At 40.7% G+C, this 21,605-nt stretch overlaps 1 protein-coding gene across 5 annotated transcripts in view; it reads left to right on the top strand.

Moving 5' to 3' along the window:
* The window catches only part of ARK2N (arkadia (RNF111) N-terminal like PKA signaling regulator 2N), a 76,498-nt gene extending 59,121 nt beyond the window's left edge, over positions 1-17,377 (top strand). For all 5 annotated transcript variants that reach the window (XM_079941844.1, XM_079941847.1, XM_079941843.1 and 2 more), the window contains one exon: positions 8,629-17,377. In XM_079941844.1, coding sequence (XP_079797970.1) covers positions 8,629-8,818 — 190 coding nt within the window. In that variant the 3' untranslated portion in view covers positions 8,819-17,377. The remainder of the gene's footprint in view (positions 1-8,628) is intronic.
* The last annotated feature ends 4,228 nt before the right edge of the window (positions 17,378-21,605 follow it).

Raw genomic sequence — 21,605 nt, 5'->3', positions numbered from 1 at the left:
ATGTTATTGTGTTAGTTTCTGCTGTATAACAAAGTGAATCAGCTATATGTATACATATATCCCCATATCCCCTCCCTCTTGCGTCTCCCTCCCACCCTCCCTATCCCACCCATCTAGGTGGTCACAAAGCACGAGCTGATCTCCCTGTGCTATGCGGCTGCTTCCCACTAGCTATCTATTTTACATTTGGTAGTGTATATATGTCCATGACACTCTCACTTCTTCCCAGCTTACCTTTCCCCCTCCCTGTGTCCTCAGGTCCATTCTCTACGTCTGCGTCTTTATTCCTGTTCTGCCCCTAGGTTCTACAGAACTATTTTGTTTTAGATTCCATATATATGTGTTAGCATACGGTATTTGTTTTTCTCTTTCTGACTTACTTCACTCTGTGTGACAGACTCTGGGTCCATCCACCTCACTACAAATAACTCAATTTCGTTTCTTTTTATGGCTGAGTAATATTCCATTGTATATATGTGTCACATCCTCTTTATCCATTCATCTGTCGATGGACACTTAGGTTGCTTCCATGTCCTGGTAGAGCACCTCTCCTTATCTTTCATGAAAGGTTGCAAGTTACTTTGGTCAGTTCCTGATAGTGTATTTCTAGTGATGTTTGTGTGATTTAGGGAATCTTGTTTCTTAGGAATTAAAAAAAAAAAGCCACAAGACATCAAATTAGTGTACAGTATTATGGAAATAATTTTATAAGGTTTGTCATTCTTTAAGGTAGTGGTGAGCAGATTACAGCCCATGGGCCAGATCTGGCCTGCTGCCTGTTTTTATATGGACCTCAAGCTAAGAATGGTTTTTACATTTTTAAATGGTTGGGGGAAAAAAAATCGAAAGAAGACATCTTTTGTGACATGAAAATAGTATGAAATTCAAATAGAATTTATTTATCCATAAATAAAGTTTTGTTGGAATAGAGCCACGTTTGTTCACTTACATATTGTCTATGGCTGTTTTGCACTCCAGTGGCAGAATTGAGACGTTTCATCAGACACTCTAGGGCCTGCCGAGCCAAAGATATTTACTGTCTAGCTCTTTGCAGAAAAACTTTACTGACTCTTGCTTTAAGATACAGTCCTAAGAATTAGTTGCAGCCCTCTCAGAGGTATACCTGAGGAACATTTAACACACACACATATATACACAACAAAATCTAGTGTTTGGAAAAATCTGTATTCTATGTAGAATTTTTCTCCTATGCCACAAGAGTTAAGTTGTGATTTCCTCAAGTAGGTATATAACATAGTATCTTACCTTATTTTTAGATCTGATTTTAATCTTTGGTTAGGAAGGTAATAAAACATTCACCAGCATTCTTCTGTTACTTATTTAAAAGGTGAATTTAGGAGTGGAGAGTGGGGGCAAAATAGACATGCACATAAATTGAGGATCCTTCTTCTAATGAGAACTGATTATACTTTCTGAAAGCATTTTTTAGTTAAACAATTGGAACTTTAAGTATGTAGATTTAAGTCATAATTTAACATGCCATCTCCCCAGAAGTGGCTAATTCTCTGTCAGAACTAGTATTGTCCCAGCACTTCATCCTCTATCCTATATTTATGCTGTAAGTATGCCTGTATAGCTGCTTCCTTTTTTCTTTCTAAATGGTTATTTCCCCTATTCTGGTGGGAAAGAATTTTCATTCTTTAATCTTTCCTTTACCTCATTCTTTTTTCTCCTTTTTTCTGCCTTAGTCAAAAACTTTTTCCTATGAAGTTCTCTTTCATTTCCCCATCTATTTCCTTCAAGCTGACTTATCCATGAGATGAAGAAGATAGAACTCTTGTTTTCTTCCTTTACTTCATTATATGTTTGTCATTATTTTATTTCAGCATTATATAAGTATAGAAGACATTATTATATTTTTAAGCCCCATGCCAAGATCTTTGTAGAATATTACAGTATTTTTCATTTCAGACTGTGTACTATAAAACTTATTCTGCATATTGACTGATAGATTGATGTAGGTAAATTATCGTCAGTTGTGCCAGGAGCACATTATCCAGTTACCAACTTCCTCTTGACTTACTTTTCAAATTTTAACTCAGTGTTACTCATGTGTTCCTATTCAAGTAGGAAAGAATAGGTTATAACCTGTGCTGTCTTGTCTAATCTCTTACTCTGTTCTGAGACATATCAGTGATATGGTCCAGTTCTCTATTAACTCCTACCGACTCTCCCTTCTTTATTGTCTCCTTGTGCCTAGAAATGTTACAGAGTGAGCTACCCTTCTTTTCAGATTCTTTGTTAAACTTTCCTTCCATAATGATATCTTGAGCTTCTTTTTCTACAAATATTTTTGTTATCTGGAGTTGAAATTACTATATTTCTATTAAAACTTGGAAATTTAAATTCCAATTTTCTCTCACCTCCAGCACACACACATGCACACCGATTATCTCTAGTACACCTTCTCTGAACTTGTTAAAGTCTTTTATCCAGATTGTCATTTTACCCTATAAACATCTTTGTTTCACTCTTAACTAAGTCAAGTGACTTTGGGTACATTTTAAATAACATGCTATAACATTACTTTCAAGGACTTTTTCATACAGGTTCTGAAGCATAAAGATGTGTTTTTTTGGTTTTTTAAATTCTGATCCTTTAATTTGAATCCTGGAGAAATCATATCTTGGAGGTGACAGATCTATCTTGAAATCTCAGTGGTGGTTAATAACTGTCCATAAAATGGAATGTAGAGTTGACAAATTCTGTTGGAGTACTTTGAATGGACTCTTGTATCATTTTGAGGGGATCTTTTATTTTGGCCCTTGGGTCTAGGACTGAGCAGCATCTCACTGACTCTGCTGTGTCTTTCTGAAAAATTTTTCAGCAGTTTCTTTAGAAGAAGCATGATAATCTTTCAAACATTGAGATTAAAAAGCTGAGAAGTGGGACTTCCCTGGTGGCGCAGTGGTTGGGAATCCGCCTGCCAATGCAGGGGACACGGGTTCGAGCCCTGGTCTGGGAAGATCCCGCGTGCTGCGGAGCAACTAAGCCCGTGTGCCACAACTACTGAGCCTGTGTGCCACAGCTACTGAGGCCTGCATGCCTAGAGCCCGTGCTCCACAACAAGAGAGGCCACTGCAATGAGAAGTGCACCGCAACAAAGAGTAGCCCCTGCTCACTGCAGCTAGAGGGCCCGCGCGCAGCAACAAAGACCCAAAGAATAAATAAATTAAAAAAAAAAAATTAAAAAAAAGCTGAGAAGCAGGTGGGAGGAGAGCCTTTCTTGTTGGTTGCTTCAGAATTGCCCCTTTAGCTGCCTGTATCTCATCTGGAATTTATTTCTTTTACAGGTCTAGGGTTGCAGTTATGAAGTATTGATGGGCTTCTGGCAGGGTTATCGCTTGGAAGAAGGTTTTAGGTTTTGATCCACATCTTTTTGTTCTAATTCGATTTGCATGCATAGATGTTTTGTTTGGATTTAGTTGTCCTGTTCTTATTTTTCCTTTTGGTATTCTACCTTGTGGGCTTTCTGAGAGCTTTAAAAAGCTCAGACTTGGTTCTTGAGTTGTTCTCTTTGGGACTGTGGTTGCTCTGACTTGGGTTTGGGTGCCATTTTTCCATATTGGAAGCATTCCGGTTTGTTGACCTTTATATCAGTAATTCTAGTTGTGATGTGCCTCTTTTTTCTTTTTCTTTTTTTGTTAAACAGTTGTTTTTCTTTTCTTGCATGCTAACATCTTCCCCTGCTCTTTTCTTTTAGATTTTGGTATGTTCACTTAGCTTCTGTGTTTCTTCTAGTCATAGACTAGAAGGGCATGCCTGCCTAACTAATGGTTGAATGCATCTTTTATGGCTGCCTTGGATTGCTGTGATGAACTCCTGTCATTACCTAGATGTCATTTCTAGGTGTTAATTTTTGGACAGTCCAGTTTCACAAGATGCTCTTTGCCAGTGAGGTGGAGACTTTTCCATCATCTCTAGTTCTTCTGTGCCCGCTTAATTTTGCCATAAGTTTTAACTTATGACCCTGTTGCTAATATTTTTCTTTATCCTTGTTCCATTTTCCTTCTTTTCTTCTGCAAGCTTCATTGGTAATTGCCCTAGGAAGATGAATGCATGTATCTTTATGTCATGGAACTGTGCTGAAACAGTTCTTTCAGTACCTGTTCTCTGAAGCTTTTATGAATAATCAGACCCTTACCTCCTTTCACATGGTCCTATGGTCCATTGGTTAATGTTGGTTCACCCTTCTTCAGAAGAATTGCTGTGGGGAGTCTTTAGCATTTAAGACTGATTGCTGCTTAGAACCAATTGCTAACATTAACCCTAAAAAAAGCAAGGGAGGCAGATTAGCATTTCCCTGAAGCTACAAGAATTCACTCTACCTTCAGTTAGGAAAAATAAGTAGGAATGTTATCTAAGAGGTCACCTTCAGAATCTGTAAATGAGAGCAAAAATGATTAATTTTTAATGTTGTTTTCTTAGAATAGTAGGTTAACTGTATCAACAGCTGATCATCAGAGCCTGCCCTCTTTTTGTGTTTTTCTTCCTTTCTACTCTGAAGTCTCCTTTTTTTGGTTTTAATATATGAAGAGCAGGAAATTATTCTATCAAAACTTACTGTTTATAAATAGTGGATGGGGGGGGCGGTCTATGGAAGTGAGGCCTAAGCAGTTTTTCTTGGTTATAATACTCAAAATGTGACTCTAGTTGTGCAAACCTATTGCCAGTCATATGCAGATTAAATGCTTTGTGAGAAAAAAGCTGGTGTCTGCACTAGAATCTGATTGGACCAATTATAAAACAGCTGAGTATGTTCCCACCCCATATCTTTCATAATAGAAAAAGGATATGTGATAGTACATGAAACTGTGCTTTGTTAGTTGCCTTAACAAAATTTTGAGCCTCTCACATCCTTCTTTAGAGGGCATCTCTGTAGGGCTTATAACAATTGTTGTAGTCGCATTTCCTCCTGAAATTTTTTCCCCCTCTGCATCTGGTATAAGTTATTCTGTAATGTACCATCTTATAAAATAGGGCTCAACCTTTTTTCCCCTGTACTTAAAAAAAAATGTGTTGAAAGTCTTGTTCTGTCCTCATCCATCTCCTAGCTACCATTTTATTCAAGGTGGCTGAAGTCATTAAATCATAAAAAAAAATTTGAATGTTTTATTGGCTTATAACACACACAGAAAAGTAATAAGTGTACGCTTTAGCTTTTGTACCCATACCCAAGTAACCAGCTCTCAGATTAAGAAACAGAAGTCCCTCTTGGCTCCACCTTGCCCTCTGTAACCACTATCCTGACTTCTAACAGGATAGCTTTGCCTGTATTCAGAATCTTACTAACATTCCTGACAGATGCCCCAGCAACTGCTTGAATGTTTAAAAGGCAGATTTTCTATTTTGTAGTGGCTGTAATTGTTGTGTAGTAATGATCATCCAAAAGTTGCCTTCTAGAAACTGATTCATGGTTGTTATTCTGCTCTCAAGATCTCTGTACTGGTGAAGGAGCTGCCTTCCATGATGATTCTCACTTCTCTGGCAATTGCCCTTCCAGTTGCAGTTAATAGGAGACAGGAAAGCTTTTGACCAAAGATAGGATCATCACATTCTCCAGAGAATCTAAAATTTTGAAGAGAAACAGACTAAGGATTGGGCTTGAGTCAAATGAGTGAGGCCAAGTTGTTCCAGCATCATTAGGTTCTTTGAGGTACTCAAGTAAAGGTGCTTTTCCAGTAAATTCTCTTTTTTGCTTAAAGTAGCCCAATTTGGTTTCCAGTAACTGGAACTATTTATAACCTCTTTCAACCATTCCTCATTAGTAAATACCATCTCTAAACCTCTTACTCTCCTACTCTGGACACTTTCTAGAATCTGCTTTGCTCTTTATTGTATTACCCGCAGGGGCTAGGCAGTTCCCCTTACAGTCAAACATAGTGTATAGTAAGTACTTCGGGAGCAGTCTGAGAAAGACATAGTTGGAAATAAACTCCCCAGTGGAGACCTGATTTTGTTCTGGTTCCATGTTTTACTTCCTTAAGACCCTGGGCAGTTGTCTTTTGGTTTTGGTTTTCTCTTCTGTAAAATGGGAAGATTGGATTAGATCCCTTTTAAAGCTACTACCTGATGTCCTGATGTTACATTGTATGATTACTTAAGGAGCAGTGCAGAGTAACAGTTGGGACTAAATACTGCTTTTATTTCAGAGTTATTTCTAGGAATTCTGTCAATGATTACATTGACTTTTTTTGGTAGTCATTCATTCCCTGATTTTTCTAAGTTTCTAACCAACTTTACTTCAATTACTACTTGACAGATGAGCTTTTGAACAGCTTTATATTTTTAAATTGGTGGTCTGGGCCTGTCTTTGCACTCTGCTGACTCTTGCCGTGTTTTGCCTTACTGAATTTAATACACACATTTGTAAAGCAACAACATGATGTGGAAAGCATTGGACTAGAAATCAGACTTGGCCTGAAGTTCCTTTGCCTCTACTTTCAAACAGTATGACCCTGGGCAAGTCATGTAACCTCTTTAACCCTCAGTTTCCCTGTCAGAGTATGGATAAGAACTTCCACATCTACCTCATAGGTCTGTCGGGCATGTCAGATGAGGAGAAACTGCTTAATAATCTTAGTATTCTGTTGTCATCAGTCATCAAAACCATTCCTTTAAAATGTTGGATGGGGCTTCCCTGGTGACGCAGTGGTTGAGAGCCCGCCTGCCGATGCAGGGGACACGGGTTCGTGCCCCGGTCTGGGAAGATCCCACTTGCCGCAGAGCGGCTGGGCCCGTGAGCCATGGCCGCTGAGCCTGCGCGTCCAGAGCCTGTGCTCCGCAACGGGAGAGGCCACAACAGTGAGAGGCCCGCGTACCACAAAAAAAATAAAATGTTGGATGGACTCCTTTGGCTGACGTTTTTCCGTGACTACTCGGTCATTTAATCTGAGTGTATTTAAGGGGTGGACAGATTTGGATTAGACTTTGGACTTGTTTTTCTTTTTTTTTTTAAAGGTTTAATTTTATGTATTTTTGGCTGCGTTGGGTCTTCGTTGCTGCGCTCGGGCTTTCTCTAGTTGAGGCGAGCGGGGGCTACTCTTTGTTGTGGTGCACAGGCTTCTCATTGCAGTGGCTTTTCTTGTTGCGGAGCACGGGCTCTAGGCGCATGGGCTTCAGTAGTTGCAGCACACGGGCTCAGTAATCGTGGCACACAGGCTCTAGAGTGCAGGCTTAGTAGTTGTGGCGCACTGGCTTAGTTGCTCCGTGGCATGTGGGATCTTCCTGGACCAGGGATCGAACCTGTGTCCCTTGCATTGGCAGGCGGATTCTTATCCACTGCACCACCAGGGAAGTCCCTGTGTGTCTTATTTTAATGCTTTTTACTAGCTAATCTTTGAAAATATGGTCGCCTCTGGGTTAGTAGCTACTCTTAGCCCATTTCTGAAAAGATGATGGCTCTCTGGTACTGTAACAAATCTGCAGTCTACCCCTACTCTGGCCTCAAGGGATCTGTTTTTCGGCACCTCTCTTGGTAAGGGAGTCATTTTCAGGCTAGCCTTTGTAGGAGCAGGGCCTCTTTCCATAAGCCTGAGGGTCCTTAAGGGCAGTTCTGCAGCTAAACCTTGTCTGTTGTTACTCTAATGTTTTCTTTTGAACCTATAGGTTCAGGTAGCCTGGGGTCGAAGCTGGAGTTCTTAAGTGATTCAGCATCACTCATCGTATACATGTTGTCAGAACAGCTGCTCACGATCCATTGTAGTAGTTTGTGTGATTAGAATCATGCCACTTGTCACTTCACACATATGCTGCAGGGAGACAGGTCTATAATTTACATGTGTGGACCTCAGGAGCAGTGATAACTTGAGCTGCCTGCCTTCCTCTCATATGAATCAAAACTTACTCAGTGGTTCATCCTGGAGGTTCACAGTTCTATCATTTGACTGCAATGTGGAATTCAATATGTAGGTATTTCTGAAACAGTTCTCTCCCGATCAGTGAACTCATGAGATTTGTCAGCAAGGCAGTTCTGTCCCTCTTATAGGATACTTTTAGAGAATCTAAACTGAGTACTTCAGCCTTGTTATTTTCACTGAAGCATAAGTGGTTGTGATGAACTAGCCAGGTGTTTCTCTTGTCACCTTCAGGTTGAGGGAAATTGATCTTTAACTCATGACCTAGTACTTAAAGATGTTTAGACATCTAATCTGTAAAAGGGGTATTACTACTTCTGTTTTTGTAAGTACTATTAACAAATATGGCACAGAACTTATTTTAAGAACAAGTTTCACTTGTATTTCTTACTGTTTCATTAGCTCAGACTAAGATTGTCTGGGCATCTTAATTTTGCTCAGGATTTATATGCTGCCCTATCCTGAAGACCCCAGGGGCTTAAATGAATTCAGAGAAGCATCATCTTATCCATTTTCAGTACAGATCTAGACGTAACTCAGGACTTTGTGGCTGAGACAAAAATCTTGGCATTTTTAAGGCTAAACTGAGAGAGGTGGGGAGACAGACCAGACATGGAGGGAAGGAGGAAGAGGGGGAGGGATATTGGTTATGGGTTTGATGAACTTGCATAGTAGGTTTATCTCAGTACAACTGAAGCCATTTTGCCTTCTGTAGGATTAACCATGCTTTTGCTCTTCATTTCAATTTCAGGTGTGTTCATCCTCGAGGAGGTGTGATTCAGAGTGTTTCTTCATGGAAGCACGGCTCTGGCACGCAGTATGTTAGCACCCGGCAAACACAGTCATGGACTGCTGTGACTCCCCAGCAGACTTGGGCGTCACCTGCAGAAGTTGTTGACCTTACATTGGATGAGGATAGCAGACGTAAATACCTACTGTAATGCAATGTCACTGTGTTTCCTCTGCACTGTTCCCTTCCACTTACTCCTCCTCCTCTTTGTGACATGGAAGTTCATTGTCATAGCTTCAGCTTCAGAAGCTGTTTGTGGCATTTGTATAATTGAAACTCATGGAAAATTGCCCCCTTCCCTTTTTTTTTTTTAAATTAAAAGAAGTCACTTAGGAAAGTAACTTATCACAGAGAAAAGAATTTCTTCTTTCCCTCAGTAGGAATCTGAGAATGATGAATTTTATTAGACAACTTCATTTTACTTGGTGACTTTCAATCTTAGGAAACTGCCTTCCTTTTAGAATGATATTTTAATTACCAGGTGAAATGGATTTCAGTTTTTGAATCTTGTATTTATTTTTCTGTGTAATAAAATTAATATGTAGACTTGACCACTGTCAGCCCACCCATTGGCACTCCTACCTTAGGGCATTTGCACACATATTAGTCAGTTCCTTTTTGGCACCTAGTAGGGCATGTGCATTGAAAACCTGTCCTTAAAAATAGAAGACAGAAGTGTTACTTCTCTTTTAGCTTAAGTCTTCTGCCTTTTTTCCTGACTTTGCTCCTGGCTGAATTCCCACAACACAAATAATTGACATGACCCTTTGTGTTTATAAATACTGCTAAGGTGACTTAGTTGATCTCCTTGTTGCAATAATTCATAACTCTGGAAAATACCTCCTTGTGAGGTAGAGGCATTTCAGATAGATACCCCACCATGAGGTTTGGGCATCTGAGGAGAGTATTGAGAGATCCCTTTTCTCCCCCTGGTTTGTTCAAATAATGGGAGAAACATAGAACCTGTTACTTAGGTAGAATATGAAAAGTTGTGTGGCTTCTAAGGCTTTGGGCACTTGAAAAATCTGAGAGGGCAGTGCCTTCTTCTGTAGCTGGTCTCTCTGTAAAGGATGTAATGACAACTGTTTGATACTTGAGCTGAAGTTGACCTGTTGCTATATTTGGGTATTTTTCTCCTCTACCTTCTAAAAGTGGAAAATTCAAAATACATCATAAGAAACCAGATGCAAAACACATTAATGGCCCTGTAGGTTTTATAGTATCTAACAGGAATAACAAAGGGTAGTAGGAGCATCAGGGAATTCAGGAAATGCCGGTGTTGGAGTTTTGTGGCATTAGTTACTACCTTTTTTACTATAACATTGTAGTTACTAGTGAATTATTTTACAAGCAATACCTAGAATTAGAACACTATGTACTGTGCACAGGGAGGAGTGAAGTAATGCTGGCTTAGAAGACCTCACTTTTTGTTTTTCCACAGTTTTTGTCTGCTTTTTTGTTTGCTTTTGTTTCCATTTTTACCATATAATGGGGCTCTAGCCCTTTGCCTCCCTTCCCAAATGCCTTGGCGGCTCTTCCTTATCATACGAGCATGAGAACGACCATTTTCAGTTTCCACTCAGCGGACACACATTTATACCAAGTGCCTGTTCTGCCTAAGGCGCTGTGGTGGTGCTGTGGGGCTGCTGCGGAGAACAGGACACCCACCGCATGTGCGTGCGTCCGGCTGCCTGGCTCCAGCTGCCTGGCCTTGTCTCCTGTGTGTGTAAAGACTCGCTTATTTCTTTACCCTTCCTGCTGCTTTAGTTCGTCCATACACCTCTCCATGGGAATGTATTTAAGCATGTGTTCTTTCACCTTCTCTGATAACATCGCACTTGATCTGGCCTCTGTTCTTCATCAACTTTTTATTTTCCTATCATTCTACTTTTAATAGATCAGGCTTTTAAAGAGATCTTGAATCTCCAGTTTTAGCACCTCATGTCTCAAGTCTCTCACGTGGCCACAATTCTAGACAAAAACCAAAGACCCAGAGGCCAGAGCGAAATAGGACCTTCTGCACATTCACTACTGGTGTATCCTTGGACCTTCACATTTTACTTTAGGATTAATTTATTGACTTTTACTGTTACACGTTGTTTTTGACTTGAATTAAAATGCTAGACAGAGCAGAAATGTACAATTTCTGGTCTATATTTTCCAGGAAAATCATTGGGGAAAGAATAGAGTGGATTCTATGACTTGAAGTTTTTGCAGTTTATTTTCCCCCCACTATCAGGGCAGAGCCCCATTTTAAAGAACATTTTTGCATTACCTGTTCTTACGTTAGCAGTATGTTTTGTCCAATTCCGTATAGCAGGGGATTTCCCAGGGCATATTTTCTTTAGTCCCTAACAGTCATCCTCTAACGAGAATTCTTTGGGTGTGCTGTGTGCACTGTGGGTTGGGAGTGGAGAGCGGAGTTGTAACCAAGCTCTTTTCTGGCCTTTTGCTTTTATATTGGGTTACACTTTGCCCTCACCTGTCCCTTTTCCAGCACCCTATCTGGCTTGATGCACCAGAACAAAAATTAATATGCAAAAAGCGGGGAGGGGAAGGGATGGTAGAGATAGCTTTTCTCCCTACTAGGTTGGGACTTTTCCACCTACTAACTAACTATAGAGAGACTATGTTTCAACTCTTCTTTCATTGCCAGATCCAGGAGAGTAGGGATGTGGTTTCTGGCAAGGTATTAATGATAAAATTCTGTGGTAACAGTGAGAGGCCCACGTACCACAAAAAAAAAAAAAAGAAAAAAAAAATTCTGTGGTAAATTTAAAATTCTGACATTTAAAATTTCTTTTAAGGGGGTCTTTTTTAACCAAAGTTTTGCATTTGGTAGCATAGACACTTTATGCTTCACCGTCTCTTCAAAGTAATATCTCCACTAAAATGGTACACTTGGGTCGCAGATTGGTTTTTGGCACTAACTTGGTTAAGTGTCCCCCTTCCCCCAATTGGAAACCACAGAGCGGTAACTTAGCTATTGCATCAGTACAGCAATATTGATACGTAGCTATTGCTCGCCAGTAGTTGTCTCTTCATTTTGATGGAAGGGGCCGGACTGAATGGACTCCATTATTCGTAACAATTGAGCATCCCATAAATTCTGCTTTTATTATTATCAATTGTGAATATGAACCATCTGATTTGCTAATTTAGTCAATTGTTCATTGTTACTTTTAGCAGATTAGCACCATAGGCAATTTAAAAATGAATTTGTTGCCTGCTTTTTATACTGTGTCACAAGGTTTTTGAAAAAGCTGGGGACACAGTATTGTCTTTCAGTTTAAAGGTTTTTTTTTTAAAGGCAAAGAACTCCCCTCCATCCCTGTTTTTCAGTATGTGTATGATGCGACTTCCATGTATATATAAAAATGATTGCGCCCTAACCAAACTTCCTCAGATTGTGCACTGTTTGTTTAAAATAATCACGTATTTTAGTCCAATGCTGTTGTATTTTTTCATTTTATTTAAAACACTACGTACTTCTTATTCTTTTAACAAGTTTTAAAGGGTAGTGATCTTAAAAAAAAATCACTGGATAACTAGGAAATATTTTTGTTGTTTAAAGAGTACAAAGGTCATTGAAGCCTTTTGCTCCTCTTACCGTGAAAATGAAATGTTAGCCATTGTATGGCTAGGAACCAATGCACTTGGTGGTTAACAGATCTGCTGTTGCTGGAGTGTGAGCGTGGACTTGATGCAGTGACGACAAATCATTGCTTAGAATTAATGTTTTAAAATGTGTGACTCTAGTTTTTAAAACAAAATTTGGTTCTTCTTTTCATTATTTAGTTTTTGTTTCCATTTAGTATTTAATGGTCTTTGGAGAAAAAAAAATAATAAAACAGAGTGTTATATATATATTTTTTGGTGCAAGATAAGATTTTCTGTTTTTTGAAATAAGTCTGTAGCATAAAGGTTAAACTATTTTAAGACAAAATAAAATAGAGTGTATTTAAACAAAGATAATTTCTGAGGATTTTTTTTTTCCATCTGCTTCAGTTAATTAGATGGTGCCTGGAGCAGCTCCCAAGTTAGCTTTTGGATGTGAAAGTGAATTATATTTTGTTATCAGATCTTATTGTTAAAGTTCCCTGATTTTTTCCAAGCAACAGCTGTATCCTACTCCTAGAATGTTTTGCAGGTGGCCTTTGGTGTGTTAGATTTAGATAAAAATAGTTTTGCATTAGCTTTCCTGTAGCCCCCACTTCCCTTTCCAGTTAGAACCAGTGAGATTTCAAAGCTGGCGAAAGGCTCCCTAGTGCTAGGCCCCTTTGCTCCTGGGAACAAAACTCAGCTGATAGTTACTTCCCAGAGACCAACGTGCCAGGGTAAGATGCTGTGACTGTGTGCACTTTGCTCGTGGTTGAAGCAAATACAGGGTGTTTCAAAAATAGCCCAAAGAACTTTCCTCCTAATTTGGTTCTATTTTCAGGGTTTTTATTTGGTTATCAAAATGACAGGAACTACTTACTGCGTTAACATCTCATGACTTTTGTAACTTACTTCATGTAAAGGAGAATGAGGAACCAGACAGAGTAAAGCCTGTGTTTATTAAAATATTCACTCCTGGATCTCTTTATGTTCATCAAATTTTTAGTCCTACCTGCACTGGAAAGAGATCTGTTAACAATTAGGAAGTACACTGTTAACAGTTAGGAAGTGTTTTTAGTTTTGGGAAATGGTTCTTTTATACTACTTTGTATCTGAGACCTAGACATGTTAGTGCCTATGAGAAACTTCTTTTCTTGGGCTCTAGAAGAAAATTTTTTGCTTAGGGCCTTGTTTTTGAACGCTTTTGCCCTTGGACGCTGCTTTTGAAGAATAGACAAAGCATGAGTAAGTAAAATAATCTGTGGCTAGTACTTAATCTCATTCTGGCTTCCTCTTTCTATTCTTTGCTGGCTTTTGGCCTTGCCTTCCCTTGTTTGTATGTTTTTCACAGTAGATGACAGCTATTTATAACTTTAGTCCAAACGGAAAAATTACATAAATCTTTACAAAATACATAAACATCTCTTCAGCTCCAATTTTGCAATTGAAGTAAGGTGAATTTCTTCTAGGTTTAGGTTTTGTTTTAACCATTTTGCTGATCTATGGAGTGATCCTGCTAGGTCACTGGTAGGTATGATTTTCTTTACTTTCTTGACTCCGTGTTTGAGAGCAGTGATTTACAGAATTAGAGAAGTTCCTGGGCTATACAGTGGAGCTTTGGCTGGGAGAATATGCCTGGAGCAAAAGAAGGCAGTGTCAAATATTGGAAGGAGCAATGCGCTCAGAAAAAGGTGCAGGTGATGGTCATGAACATGATAGTGATGTGGAAAGAGCATCCATTAGCCCAACAGAGGTTGTAACACTGCTGGCTCAATTCAACTGCCATTGCGCTACTTTGCGGGTAGCATGCCTTCTAGATGGAGATGGCTTTAGGCAAGGATCCCTTTGTGTGATGAGGATTCACCATTTCTTTCTTTCCTTTCTGCCAAGCCTTGAGATCCCATTTGGTAGGTGGATGTTAGTAAAAGATGAGAGCGAGTGCTGGCAGTGAAGTCAACCCTCAGAAAGAAGGTGGTGACAGCAGCTTGTGTGATCTGCTCGTAGATCCTGGCCTTCAGGGTGGGAACACCTCTTGGTTGTAAATTCTGTTGATCTAACTTCTTATTCTTTGGTAAAGGAAACTATCTGGTACCAGTTTTTTCCTTTGTGCTTTGATAATCGACAACTCGAAGGAGTCATTTCTGTTTCCTTCCCGTGGCTGCTCTGTCCTAAGAGTGGGAGGGTGAAGTGTTGTGCACCATTGAGCCCTCACTCTTGTGCTTGAGTCTAAAGCAAGCAAGTGTGACTTTAGGATGGATTTTGGCACCTGCAACAGGAGGGAAATCGGACCAGAGGGTAGAGGGACTGGTGTTTAAAAAGCCTGAACCAGAGAGCAGGAGACTCCAGAGAAAGACTGTCTGACCGCTAAGGGATTTGATTTCTACGCCTTAAAATGGAGAATTTCTAAGATTTATTTTCTGAGACTGAAAGACAGGACTGTGTTATTTTAGGGAATAATTCATTGTTCTGCAGAGCCGTCGCTTTTCAGGCAGGAATTGAGGAGAGTGGCTTACTCCAGAAAGCTGTTTAAAGGACTACAGTTCTATCATCTCACTTAAGTTTTGGAAGGCGTTGGATGACTAACGCCCACAAAACCTTGAATTTCTACAAATTCTTTATTTTCAAAGTTTTAAAAGAATATGTATTTCAAAATTTTCACATGGGGGTAAGAAGTGGTACAGATTGTTATCCTGATTTTGCAGATTGGAAGACTGAGAACAGAAGAATAACATATCCAGATTTACATAGCTCGACTTAGCAAGAGTAGATTTTTTTCTGTGGTCCAAATTAGGACTTTTTAGCTTTAAGAAAAACAAAGCCTCTTTTTTCCACCTGGTTTTTCCTTCATTGTTATTGCTGCTGATTCTACTTTGTTCTGGCCTGAGAAGAATTGGAAGAAGTCTTCCTGAGAAGGTAATGTTTGATTGGTTCCCTTTTTTCTTGGGCAAGTGGTCACAGATTTAAACATCAGAACCGCACACCTGCATATGCCTCTCAACTCAAGCTCAGGAATGGCCTTGGAAACTTTTCCCGTAGATAGATTCCCTGTCTCATACTTTATGGAACAGGAAAATGTGGATGGTCAGTAAACATAAAAAAGATGCTCAGGCTCACTACTAATTATGGAAATACAAACTTACAGGACACCATTTCACATAGGCAGAATCAGATAAGAATACATTTAAATCCAGTAAGGAGGCAGGACATTGGCAATTCACTTGTCTTCTTGTATGAGCATAATTTGCTACAATTATTTTGGAAAACAGTGGAATTGTCTAGTAAAAAGCTGAATATGTGCATATCTCAAGCTATGGACTGAAGGTTTGGGTTTCCCCTCCCTCCCATTCATATGTTGAAACTCTACTGCCCAGTGTGATGTTATTTGGAGGTAAGGCCCTTGGGAGGTAATTAAGTTTATATGAGATCCTAAGGGCAGAGCCCCCATGATGGGATTAGCACTCTTATTAGAAGAAGAGGAGACATGTAAGACACAGTAAGAAGGCAGCTGTCTGCTAGCCAGAAAGAGGGCTCTCATCCAAATCAGACCATGCTGGTGCCCTGATCTTGGACTTGCAGCCTCCAGAACTGTGAGAAAAAAAAAAAAAAAAAAAAAGCTTGTTGTTTAAGCCACCTACTCTGTAGTATTTTGTTGTGGCAGCCGGAGCTGACTAAGAGACCCATGACCCAGTAGTTACACTATCTGGGATGATACCCGTGAGCAACTTTTAAACTGTTGTGGTAGCCTAGGTAGGGAAGTCATGAAATCAGTTCAGTGTCTGTAAACCATCTTTTGTTTATGTAAGGAAATATTAACAACATAGAAATAACAGGAGACAATATTGTTACATGATACTTTTGTTATATACTGATAAACATCTACACACAAACATGTATGTGTACGTAGGGTCAAGATATAAAATGTATTTTATTTATTTTTACTGTGGGTTGCAGTAAAAAGATATGGAAAGCCCTGGTTCTAGAGAAACTGGTTTACATGCTCAGAAATGTTTAGTGTCATTTTTCCCCAGTCTTTGGCTATTTCAACATGGATGTTCATCTATAGGATGGATAAACATTGTGTTTATAGAAGGTGTAGCCACTGTGAAAATTAATGAACTAGAGCAATATTTATACACTTATATTAGTTATATCAACATGGATAAAACTCAACACTGGAGTGGAAAAAAAGCAAGTTGCAGAACCTTACTACATGATGCCATTTACATGAAGTTCAAAAAGACAAAACAATACTACATATTGGTAAAAAATTGATACACACATAATAAGAGTATAAAGAAATGCATGAGAACAATAAACACCAAATTCAGACTAATGGTTGCCTCTGGAGAGGGAGGTAAGGAGGGGTCACAGGGACTTCAACTTCACTGGCAAAATTTCTTAAGCTGGGTAGTGGGGACACAGATGTATGTTATTATTTGTACCTTTATGTATATCTTAAATATTTCATAATAAAAATTGTTCTCTGTCTCAAGCAGAAGGAATAAAAGCTCTTTATGACGTTCCAGATGATATTAGTGGAAATGAGTAAGATCTGAAGCTGATTCCTTTTAGATGCCCTCAGTACTTTTTGGATATGTCACCATAAGCAACAACAAAAAATAAATTTGATAAATTGGGCTTTAACAAAATTAATTTTGTGCTTCAAAGGATACCATCAAGAAAGTAAAATGACAGCCTGTGGAATTGGGACAAAATATTTGTAAATCCTATATCTGATAAGAGACTTGCATCTAGAATATATAAAAGCTCTTTCAATTCAATAATAAAAGACAAAAAGCCCAATTAAAAAAATCTGAATAGACATGTCTCCAAGGAAGATATACAGCTGGTCAATAACACATGAGAAGATGCTCAACATCATTAGTCATCAGGGAAATGCAAATCCAAACCACAGTGAGATATCACTTCACACCTACCGGGATAACTAGAATCAAAAAGTCAAATAACAGCAACTGTTGGTAAGGAAGTAGAGAAATCAGAAGCTTCATACATTGCTGATGGGAATGGTCCAGCCGCTTCAGAAAACAATTTGTTTCTCAAATGGTTAAACGTAGAGTTTCCATGTGACTCAGCCATTCTATCCCTAGGTATACACCCAAAAGAAATGAAAACATATGTCCACACAAAAACTTGTACACAAATGTTTATAGCAGCAGCATTCATAATACCAAAAGGAGGCAACAGCCCAGATGTCTATCAGCTGATGATGCTTTATGCTACAGCGTGGATGAACCTTGAAAACATATGAAAAAAGCCAGTTACAAAAGACCCCACCACATATTCTTTCGTTTATAGAAAATGTCCAGAATAAACAAATCTATAGGAACAAAGAATAATGATTGCCAGGGGCTGGGGGGAGATGAAAGGAGGGAGTGATTGCTAATGGGTGAGAGGTTTCTTCTTGGGGGGTGAAGAAAATATTCTGAAATTCCATAGTGGTGATGGCGCAGCACTCTGAATTACACATTTTAAAAGGGTGAATTTTATGGTATGTGAATTACATCTAACTAAAGCTGTTACTAAAAAAAATTCCCAATTACCTGAGGGTACCATGCTTTAAGCTGCTAAGACCTTGGCATGAATGGGTGCGGGCACACTGCCGAAAATGGATTTAGATAGTTGGGGCATAATGAAGTTTCAACCCAGCTTTGAAAAGGGACTCAGGAGACCAACATGACAGTAATTGAAGCCAGGCATTACCAACTTTCTCACTGGGTGTGGCCTGCCCTGACCCTGAGATGCAATTTTAGGAGGGGATCTGCCCTCTGTGGAGAGAGGTGTGGCGTGCTGAGGGTGAAGATTTTTCAGAAAGAAACCAACCCTTCCCCACTGAAATGTAAGTGATTGCCCTCAAGGCAAGGTCAGGACCATTTCCTGTGAACTCCTGGGACCTGCCCCTGGTTTTTGCCCAGAAAGTTTACAGCCACCCTGAGAGACCATTCCTGATAGCTGACATCCTGCTAGAGTGGCCCTGACTGCACCGTTTGGGCAGTGAGTCACATGGGGTTAGAGTGGGGTCAGCGTCTCACTAGCTACGCCCCTGCCGCCTGGGAGATTCTGCTTTAACTACTCACACGCTCTCTCGGTTGCCAGCCCCTGAGAGTCGGTGTCACTGCTGAGAGTTTGTGGTGTCCTTCAGGGGTGCTGAGGCAGAAAACACGTTAGGACCTTAGTTTTATGCAGTGCTGGGTAGTACCTCTCCTCTTTCATCCAGTTGGTAATTTTCCACTTCCCAAAGCAGACGGCTGAATTCTACTGCTTAGCTCTTTGGGCTCTTGGCAGAGTACATTCGTTTGTTGTGACATTAAAACTGTATACCATTAAAAATGTGAACCTTTCACTCAGCGGTGAAATATGCAGAATCTTCAGCACAGGCACCAACCAATCAGAATTAACACTGGAAGTAGGGCTGGCACAACCTCCTGTGGCAGGTATGGGATTTACCCTCTCATCGCTAGACTGCAGATCCTGGGGAGCGACCAGGGCGGTGGGAAGGGCACTCCAGGCAGCTCCAGGAAGGGGCTCTTTGCCAACTGCGATTGAAATGTGGCATTATTTTAACAACTGATAGAACCAAAGTAGTGTATACTGTCAGAGAGTCAGTCTTGCATTCACCTAACCTGTCTGTGCCTCTAGTTCCTAACTCATAAAATGGGGATGAGAGTACCCGCTTTATGGGATTGTCATAAGGAGTAAATGAATGGGGGCCATCAGTCGATGCCATCAGTCTCGCCGGCTTTGCACCAGTCAACATTGTTTGGCTAGCTCAGCCGGGAAGCGTGTAGACCAAATTAAACTTGTCTGTAGGCTACTAACAATCTTACAGCAGCAAAGTTAAACCCTCACAGCATTTTTTTCAGAAGTGAAATACTTCAGAGAAAGCAATCAACAGTTTGTTTATGTGATAACTGGCATGGGGTGGTGAAAAATAAAATGTCCCAAGGTCTGCCTTAACTGCTAACAAGCTGTGTGACCTACCAAGTTCATCCTCCTCTCTGGATCTCAACTTCTTCATTTCTGAAGGGCCTGCCACCTGCAGGCCTACCACTGTGGTGGCGTGGGGCAATGAAATAAGGTAATAGAATAGTATAGGATGATTCAAAGCACTTTAGAAGTTTGAGACCCAAATGACTGTGGAAGCAAGGCTGTAATGGAAGTTAACACATTGGGCCAGACAAGTGGGGGACTGTGGCACACTGGAGAGAGCATATGCTTTGTCCAAAGGGGAGAGCTGTGACTTGTCATGAGAGAATACAGGCTTGATGTTGCCAGATCTGTGGAGTTTTCAAGAAAAGACATCTGGATTTTAAAAACGTATATGTGAAATTTCTGATTTGTAGACACTCTTGTGTGGCCATGGTCGGACCTCCTGAGTATACAGCTTGAATAGAACTGTTGGTACAGGAGTACTCCCTTCAGTCCTTCAGGAATGGGATAAAAAGGGACGAGCCCAGGGTGGCCCAGTGAACTGACCCTTATTTTGTAGAGGCTGCTGAGACTACCAAGCTCCAGGTGCATCTCTGTTGTAAGGGACAGAGGATGCCTCACGGAGCTGTGATCAGTTCCCATCCTTGGTCTCGTGTACTGCCTGAGTACATCTCTCTGGTTGGCTAGACAGTCAACTGAAGAGAATAGAGGCCAATTTTGTGTCATCAGTCTCACCAGCCCTGTAACCTATATCAATCCTATTTGATCTAGCTCAGCCAGGGACTGTGTGGGCCAAATAAAACTTGTCTGCAGGCCTGATTTAGCCTGCAGGCTGCCAGTTTGCTGCCTGTGTACGATGCAGATTTCACTGGTTCAGCAAATACTAAATACTTGCTATGTGCTAGGCAGTGGGCCAGACTCCAGGGACATAAAGGTGACTGGAAGTCAGTCTTCCCCCTCAAGTAACTTTGGTGTAACAAACCATTGTCACAAAGCCTGACAAGTGCTGAGACAGAGCTCAATGCAGTGGGAACAAAAAGAAGGCTCCCTGAGCCACCTTTGGGGTGGAGTGAACAAATGGAGGAAGAGCTCCTGCAGAAGGTGATGGTGAGCTAAGTTTGCAGGATGGGTAGGAACTATGAGGTCAGAGGAGGTAGAAGGTGGAGGGTGTGGGTGGGTGCTGTTCCGAAGCTCAGGCAAAGCATGGAAGTGAGAAAGCATGGCTCATAGAGGAACTGCATTTTGGGAGGAAAGGGGGTGAATGGTGGGGAGTAAGCTGGAGATATAGTTGGGAGCCATGAGGCAAAGGGCCTTGAATGCCTCACTAACATCTCACAGATGCTCTAGCTGTTGGTCTCCACTAATAGAACATGTATGGTACTCTCTAAAAGCCTGCACTTTGAGGCAGAAAATGAACATCTGAACACATACATGCAATGGAGGTGTACCTCTGAAATGACGGGAACACTAAAGTATTGTATGGAGGGGAGGAATAAGAGCAGCTCCTCCTGGCAGTAAAATGGGGAGTGAATTAGAGGAGAATGGAATTGGAAGTGGGGAATATGATTAGGAAGCTTCTGCAGGAATTGAACAGATAAGAGAACAAGGCTGTATCAGGTGGTGGGAAGGAGAGAAGGGAGGAGAGGTCAGAATGAAAAAATCAATTTAAGAGGTTGACTCTGGAGGACTTGGTTACGGAGTGTTGAGGGTACTCAGCATGTGAGTGAGGAAGGAGGAGTCAGGAAGAGAGGCTCCCAGGTTATTACATCCACTGAGTAGGAAATGCGGAAAAGGGATCAGGTGTGGAGAATGTAGCAGAGGTTTTTGAGTGTCCCATGTCATAGACCTCTAAGACAAGGACAGGTTATTGCACTTTGTACTCTCTGCCTTAAGAAGGAGACGTAGCACTTGGTGGACCTCTTTGGCTTTGGGACACAATACATACCATATTTGGAAGTACCGTTCCCGCCCATTCATTGAGCGACTTAGAGCAAGGAAGGGCTCTGCAGCAAACCCAGGCTACAATGCAAGCTGCGTTGCTGCTTGGACCATTATGATACAGCAAATCCAGTGGTGCTAGAAGCATTCCTGGTGGATTAGAGTACAGTGTGGAGTCTCTGGCAAGCCCCAATAGAAGGGGTGTATTATGGATCCTACAGGCTTTGGAGCAAGGCTGTGCCTTCTGCAGCAGCGAGCTATTCACCATTTGTAAAACAGCTCCCAGCTTGCTCTTGGGCCCTGACCATGCAACACCAAGTGACCAAAACATCAACTGCTCATCATGAGCTGGGTTTTGTACCATTCACATTATGAATCCAGGCAGGCCCAATGACAGTCCAGTCTAAGATGAAAGTAGCACATCTAGGACTGGGCAAAAGGCCAAGGGGCAC

This window comes from Stenella coeruleoalba (genome assembly GCF_951394435.1).
Source record: "Stenella coeruleoalba genome assembly, chromosome: 14".
In the NCBI taxonomy this organism is placed as follows: domain Eukaryota; kingdom Metazoa; phylum Chordata; class Mammalia; order Artiodactyla; family Delphinidae; genus Stenella; species Stenella coeruleoalba.
Note: the sequence above shows the minus strand (reverse complement) of the source record. Positions and strands in the feature narration are given on the sequence as shown.